The 8,188-nt window shown below is 34.0% G+C and overlaps 2 protein-coding genes across 2 annotated transcripts; both read left to right on the forward strand.

Annotated features, from left to right (window-relative positions):
- The first annotated feature begins 1,831 nt into the window (after positions 1–1,831).
- On the forward strand, positions 1,832–4,458 carry LOC107738598 (C-type lectin domain family 4 member F-like). Its single transcript, XM_016550367.1, has 7 exons — positions 1,832–1,922; positions 2,007–2,078; positions 2,219–2,344; positions 2,523–2,612; positions 3,749–3,873; positions 4,082–4,191; positions 4,308–4,458. The coding sequence occupies exons 1-7, from the start codon at positions 1,856–1,858 to the stop codon at positions 4,456–4,458; spliced, it is 741 nt and encodes a 246-aa protein (XP_016405853.1). The 5' UTR covers positions 1,832–1,855.
- A 2,303-nt stretch (positions 4,459–6,761) lies between these two features.
- Positions 6,762–8,188, forward strand: LOC107738602 (C-type lectin domain family 4 member F-like). Its single transcript, XM_016550370.1, has 5 exons — positions 6,762–7,084; positions 7,161–7,454; positions 7,567–7,694; positions 7,787–7,893; positions 8,000–8,188. Exons 1-5 carry the CDS (start codon positions 6,871–6,873, stop codon positions 8,157–8,159), a joined length of 903 nt encoding a protein of 300 aa, XP_016405856.1. The 5' UTR covers positions 6,762–6,870; the 3' UTR covers positions 8,160–8,188.

Raw genomic sequence — 8,188 nt, forward strand, 5'->3', positions numbered from 1 at the left:
ACAGTGAACTGCAAACTCAGAATATGACGCAAACCTATCCTGCAATAATTAAATTTTAAATAACACAAATGTATCTAATCCCATTTTATTAACTAATGTTTATTAACTTTGCTGCTGACCTTAGATGATCAAGTTCAACCATACTAATAAGCAAAAATGACTTTAGATAAACTAACAATTGTGCTTCATTGTTTTGTTTTTTATTGCTGAAGAGTGTTGAAACTTCTCCTGTGTTCTACGTGAATTTACTTTTCCTTCAGCCTGAGGTTTATTCATTACACTTTTTGGTGTGAAAGGGCTGAAAGGGCTGCTATAAATATAACTTCTTATATTAAAAACAATCAAGCCCTGCTCATATTTAAAAAGTAATGCGAAAGTAACACAAAAATAATGTAACGCATTACTTTCCATAAAAAGTAACTAAGTAACGTAATTAGTTACTTTTTTAGGGAGTAACGCAATATTGTAATGCATTACTTTAAAAAGTAACTTTCCCCAACACTGAGATTAACTGCACACTAATGCTTGTGTGTAGACGATCTAACTAAATAATTTAATTATTTAAATAAATAAATAGAGTAGAGGGAGAAAAGGAGGGTGACTGAAGAGAAAAGAGTATGTAGGCTAATAGACTTGACTCAGATCAGAAAATATCAGTATTTCATGTATTGTATGAGGATGTGCACAAATTAAAATTGTGTTAAAGAATTTAGTTAAAAGAGTTTAAGAAGTGAGAGGACTACGTGTTTAAAGGCAAAACCTTCCAGCATCTCCTGCATATTTGAACCTTTTCCAAAAGTGACTGTATGATTTTGAGATCTTTTCACACTGAGGACAACTGAGGGACTCACATGCAACTATTACAGAAGGTTCAAACGCTCACTGATGCTCCAGAAGGAAAAACCATGCATTAAGAGCCGGGGGGTGAAAACTTTTGAACAGAATGGAGATGTGTAAATTTTTCTTATTTTGCCTAAATATCGTATTTTTTTCATTTAGTACTGTCCTTCAGAGGCTACAGAAGATTGTTACATGTTTCTCAAAAGACAAAATAAGTTACATTTACCCTGATCTTCAAATTCAAAAAGTTTTTTTGCTCTTAATGCATGGTTTTTCCTTCTGGAGCATCGGTGAGCATTTGAACCTTCTGTAATAGTTGCATGTGAGTCCCTCAGTTGTCCTCAGTGTGAAAAGATGGATCTCAAAATCATATACAGTCACTTTTGGAAAAGGTTCAAATATGCAGAAGATGCTGGAAAACCAAAGAATGTGCAGGAGCTGGGGGATTTTTCTGAAGAACAGCAGGCAGTTGAACTCCTCAGGACCAACGCAGGACTCATGAACAACTATCACAAAACAGAAAAACCGTCTTGGATCATCCAGGAAATGACACAAAGTATTAAGATTCAAGGGTATGTAAACTTTTGAACGGGGTCATTTTTATAAATTCAGTTATTCTTTTTTCTTGTGGAGTATATATAAACATCTGTTATGTGAAATAGCTTATTCAGGACAGTACTAAATAAAAAATAACATGCAATTTTCATGAGCTCTCATTTTGTTAAAATTATTAACATTTGCATATTCTGCAAGGAGTATGTAAACTTATGAGCACAACTGTATATACTCAAGTAAACTGTACTCAAGTAATGAATCTTCTTAAATTAATGTACACAATATGCTGATGTACAATACATCATATAATGTAAATTTTAGGGGATATAGCTATATGCAAATATATCAAAGGATTCAGTTCTGACTTCCTCTTGGTTGAGTTAAAAACAGCCATGACATTTCCTGGTTACATTAGTCTAAGGTCTGATTAGATTTCTGGTTGTGTGTGACAACTTGTAGAATGGCAGCTATCTATGCAAATGGTGATTTCATAAGGCTGAAAGATAACAAACAGCCAACCTCAGTTGGTAAGACATGCTTTTACATTTTACCGTCTTTTCTTTACAAAATGTTTACTTTTGACATTTTAAAAGGTCTTTTACGTCCCTTAGATGAAGCAGACCGGTACGCTTATGGAAACAGTGATGACCTGGACTGGGATCCAATGAGAAAAGACATTGCAGGTGCCTCTCAATGCTAGAATATGACTCTTAAATTGATTTCAAGTGACCAAAATGTTGAGGTGTTCAGACAGAGACTTGCAGACATAGTATCATAATTAACATTCATATATGAGTAATAGACCTGCCCTGGGTGTTTACAGATGCATCTGAACACACATTCTCATCTAGGAAAGAGAAAGACCCGTCCTGTAAGGCAGTTCTTCTGGCTGTCCTTAGTATCTCTCTGCTCGTGGCTCTGCTGGCTCTGTGTGTTCTGGGAATTCTCTGTGAGTACACAATATCTTAACACTTATGATGGTGCAACATTGTCCAACATACATACATGCAAGGCACAGTTTGATGCATATTGTGCAGCAGCATATAACTCACATCGTAAGCATGGCATATTTTACGTATAAAATATGCGTTACACCAGTACACTTTTATATGATATTCTTACTTCAGATTCCCATCTACTGAGGTCATCTGATTTGTTAAAAGAACAGAACAGAAATGCTGCAGTCGACATTGAAATACAGGAGCAGAATGCCACAGGTGAGGAGACGTACTCTGGTTTAGTCATTATTAATGACATTCAGTTTGTAGGTTCAAGACTGTGTGAGAAAAGACTGTGGGTGTGTGTGAATTCATTGACCGTGTGTTACCCATGTGTCACATGTGCTGCTACAGGACAGAAACTCTACTATGTCTTTTACTTTTTGTGTTGGACTTTCTTAACGACATTTTCTATTTAGTTTTTTTTTGTTTGTTTGTTCATTTATTTTGTTAAGCTAAAAAAATACTTTTCAAAGGTTTGCGGTAAAGACAGTAAAGAACTGTATAATGTTACAAATATTTCTAAATAAATGCTGTGCTTTTGAACTTTGTATTCATTAAAGATTCCTAAAAATGTATTGAAGTTTACACAAAAACATAATTATCATCATTGATAATAATTAGAAATGTTTCTTGAGCAGCAAATCATTATATTAGAATGATTTCTGAAGGATCATGTGACACTGAAGACTGGCATAATGATGCTGAAAATTCAGCTTTGATCACAGGAATAAATTACATTTTAATATATATTACAATAGAAAACACTTATTTTAATTGTAATAATATTTCACAATATTACTGTTTTACTGTATTTTTGATCAAAGAAATGCAGCCTCGGTTAATATAAGAGACTTCTTTAAAAACATTAAAAAAGTTTTACTGACCTCAAACTTTTGAACTGTAGTTTAATCATATATCAATGAATAAACTGAGGTGAGTATATAGGTGAACTATTTCTATTAAATTCCCTAAATCTCCATGAGCAGTGAAGGCTAAAAGAGGAAGTAACACACACACCTGCTGTTTTCACAATTCAAGTTACTAAAGTACAGAAGTACTGATACTAAAGTACTAATTTTAGCTGTCTTGGGTTTTCTTTTTTCTCCCATCTGCGTGTATTTTTTGAGGAAGAGAAACTTTTTGGGTGGATACTGTGACCATCCTACTGCAATGATCTGTATTAACTTCATCTGAGCTGGAAAAAGCTTTGACATTTTAACCCTTAGGTTATATGCTCAAGAAATAAGCTTGGACATTTTGCTAAATAAATGCTCTCTTAAAGTGCATACATTCATGTCAGATGTTCTGCATCCATACATTATTTCACTATGTATCAAACTTTTCTTGCACAGACAGCACATTTGAGAGGAGAAAGTACTACTATTTCTCTTCAGAACAACTGAACTGGATGGAAAGTCGAGATTATTGTATGAAAACTGGAGGTCAGCTGGTCAAAATAACAGGCAAAGATGATCAGGTAAGTGTACAATATATTTATGTGTGTTTTTAGATTTAAAAACAACTCTTGGTGAGTAAAAGGAGGTGCTTGACTTACAGAAAATGTTGATAATCAACAATACGTTTTGTATTTTTGGCCAACCCCATAACCAAAATAACTATTAAATTCACATGGACACAATTACATATCACATCTCATGAACTTGTCTTATTATGTCCTTTCCCAGTATAATTTGGCCTCAATAAAGCTGAAAGAGCCGCATTGGATTGGACTACATGATTTGTACACTGAAGGACACTGGATGTGGGTGGATAACACAACTCTCTCAGGAGAAACGTAAGAGTTTGAGTTCATTCACTTTAGCTGGCATAAATGCATCTTTTCCGTGTTGTTGAGCTACATTTTAATTTCTGTATTGCAACTGAGAAATGTGCAACGGTTTACTGTGACAGGTTCTGGCATAAAAGGACAGCTGGTCTATCTGAACCTGATAACTGGACACAGGAGGACTCAGATGGAGAAGACTGTGCTTGTCTGGAAACTGAGAGTGAATGGTTTGATGCTTCATGCTCAAAACTAAAAAGGTTTATCTGTGAAAAGTAAAACCTATAGCATGGTACACTATACCATTCAAAAGATTAGGATCAATAAGATTTCTTTTTATGGACATTAATACTTTTATTCAGGAAGGATACATTACAGGGGTCATATGATGCGATTTCAATTTTTCCTTTCTCTTTGGAGTGTTACAAGCTCTTGGTGCATAAAGAAGATCTGTAAAGTTGCAAAGACTAAAGTCTCAAATCCAAAGAGATATTCTTTATAAAAGTTAAGAGTCAACCACGCCTACCTAAAACGCCTCGTTCTAACACGCCCCCACATATCTACACAAAATAATGTTCTTTTTAGTAACATCATATGACCCCTTTAAAATGATCAAAAGTGACAGTACAGGCTTTTACATTGTTACAAAAATGACAAATAAATGTTGTTTTGTACTTTCTATTCATCAAAGAATCATGAAAAAATGTACCAGAGTTTCCACAAGTATATGAAGTGGCACAACTCTTTCTCGAGCAGCATATTGGAATGATTTCTGAAGGATCATGTGACATTGAAGAGTAATAATGCTGAAAATTCAGCTTCACATCACAGAAATAAATTACATTTTTTAAATATATTACAATAGAAAAGTTATTTTCTATTGAAAATAATGTTTCACAATATTACTGACCTCTTTCAGAAACATTAAAAAAATCCTACCAACGCCAGAGTCGTAGACCAATTTTCAGCTGAGTTTTACCATATCAGAACATCTTTGAAGAAAATGAACTGCCTTTCAGATTTTTAAAATCATTTACAGAAAAAGAAACATTCTTGTTTCAACATTCAGCAAAAAGTGCTTGTTAGTCAATCATGTGCTGTGGCTTTATTTCAAGCGATCATTGCTCTTTTAGTAGACATGACATATCATAGAAATATCCAAAACATAAGAATATCTAATTGAAGACATCAAATTTATACTGAAATATTCCACTTTTGTTTTGATTCAGACTTAACATGAAGTTTTGATTCATTCATGACTCCTACAGGACAACAATGTGGAACAGTTTGTGATGATCTGTTTTGTATACACTCTTAAAAATAAAGGTGCTTCACGATGCCATAGAAGAACCTTTTTTTGTCTAAATGGTTCCATAAAGAATCTTTAACATCTGAAGAACCTTTCTGTTTCACAAAAGGTTCTTTGTGGCGAAAGAAGGTTCTTCAGATTATAAAAAGGTAAGAAAGAGATGGTTCTTTAAAGAACCTTTGACTGAATGGTTCTTTGTGGAACCAATAATGGTTCTTCTATAGCATTGCTGTGAAGAACCTTTTAAGCACCTTTATTTTTAAGAATCTATGTTTTACAGTACTTACACAAAATCCTATGCCAGAAAAGTATAGTTGTATTATTACACAAGCTATTTTATCTTTGCACTTATTTATGCTAGTGCTACATTTTAAACCCTAGTAAACCCAGCATCTAGTATATGATCAATGCAAAATAGACCTGGAAAAAAAAGAAGAAAAAAACCTGCATAAGCTTTGGTCTTTGTCACTCTCTCAAACATTACTGGAAAGTATGCTTGAACACAAGCAGGAAACCAAAAGAAATGTATAGACACTAAAACATTTCTGTTCAGGCTCACATGTTCTGAAGTTTCATTTTATCTCATGAATAAGTATGTGTTTGAACTGTATTGAAAAACAGCATTAAAAAAACACACCAAGTAACTAATGTCTTGATTAAAACTAATATCAAAATTAATCATCTTCGTTCTACAGACACAGAATGATAATTTCATTTTTATTCATTAGTACAGCATTATTATTTTATCATATTTTTTTCTATATAAAACTGTAAAACTAAAAGAATTGTATGAATGTGTGTGTGTGTGTCTATACCTGTATATATATTGCTTTTATGCATGTATTCAATGTGTCATTACATAACTTGAAGATTTTAAAAATGTAACAATAATAATAATTTATAATAATAATTGAATTATTCATTCATTAGTATTCATTTGCATTATTATTGTATCCCATTTCTTCCTTTTTATTTCAAGGCAGAGAAGGACATTCATTATAAAATATCATTCATATTTATTAATATTAATATAATAATATTATAAATAATTAATATTTATATTTATAATATGGATATTTAGTCCAGCAAATCAGAGTTGTTGTTTAACAAATATTTTGTTGTCATACAACTAAACATTTGCAAACTTTTGCAAACAAAGTGCTAAACATTTCTTGAAGCTTTGTTAAATGTTGTGTCATGTGATTTTGAACTTAACACATTGACTTCAGATAGTTTCCGTTCTTCTATAACTTCACTATAAATATGCTGATGTGCAAAACAAAGTCTGAAACTAGGCAACGCCAAATCATGTGACAATATATTCTTCAGCAAAACTATGCCTTTTAAGGTATGCAAATGAAATTGGTATAAGCAGACAGGATATGACATGCTGCTATACTCTGTCCATGTTCAGCCCATCTGCTAAGAGTAGAGTCTTAAAAAGACCACACATTAAAAATGCACCGCTTCCATCATTTATACGACTGAGGGAAAGCCACTCAAAAATGTCTGAGAGTATTTACGGCAATATAAACACTGACAGAACATTGGATATGGACAGATGCACCAAGGCAAACCATACACCTCAACACACAGGTAAAATACAAGCAAACTTATATTTTATTGGGTGTAGAAATTAAGAAACACTTATCTTTATACCTGTCACCTTCAGGAAGTGATTCAGTGCAGATCAGAAGCTCCAGAGCAGCTGCAGTGTGTTTGTTGCTGCTGTGTGTTGTTCTGCTGACTGCAGTCATAGTGCTGTGTGTCCACGTCCATACAAAGAACACAAACTACAGAGAAGAGACACACAAGCTACTATCCAAGATTAACAACCTCACAGAACAGGGTGACCTGCTTCTAACCAAGTACATAAACCTGACAAATGAAAGGAATGGATTATTCAAACAAAGAGACCAGTTCAATCAAGAGAGAAATCGACTGCAGAAGATTCTCAATGAAACGGGTGAACTTTGAACTGCAACTAAGCAATATGCTATATCTAAAAACAAGTTTCATCATTCACTGTACTCTAGGTGGGAATAATGAGCTAATAACTGAACTGGTTGTGTTTACAGATGGATGGTTACGCTCTAACTTCAGCTTTTACTTCATTTCTTCACTGAAGAAGAGCTGGACTGAGAGCAGAAAGTACTGTACAGAGAGAGGAGCAGATCTGATCATCATAAACAACCGAGAGAAACAAGTGAGTGAGAGATACTGTGTGTGTTTGTGGTGTCAGATGAAATGTGTCCATTGTCGGTTCATGATATAAACGTAAACGCTGAATCTATTTAGGATTTTGTTACAAAAATGACTGATAAAAGAGAATTCTGGATTGGTGTGACTGACATCAAGGAAGAGGGCAGGTGGAAATGGGTTGATGGCACCAGCGTGACCGCTGGGTGAGAAATCACCGAACTGATTATTATGTAATAAATTATTCTCACAGTCAGGATCATATCACGCAGAAAGCAGCACTAAACATCTAATGCTGATCTGCTGTTGCAGGTTCTGGGCATCCAGTGGACAAATAACAGAGCCAAATGGAGGAAGACACGAGAATTGTGCTGTGACTTATTTAAAAAAGCACCCTGAATTAATAGGGTGGATTGATGTTACTTGCAATGGTGCTTATCAATGGATCTGTGAGAAGAGTGTATGGCCCTAAGAACAACACACGCTTTTTTACCACAGGGT

The sequence above is a fragment of the Sinocyclocheilus rhinocerous genome, unplaced genomic scaffold, assembly GCF_001515625.1.
Source record: "Sinocyclocheilus rhinocerous isolate Xijiao unplaced genomic scaffold, SAMN03320098_v1.1 scaffold525, whole genome shotgun sequence".
NCBI classification, from domain to species: domain Eukaryota; kingdom Metazoa; phylum Chordata; class Actinopteri; order Cypriniformes; family Cyprinidae; genus Sinocyclocheilus; species Sinocyclocheilus rhinocerous.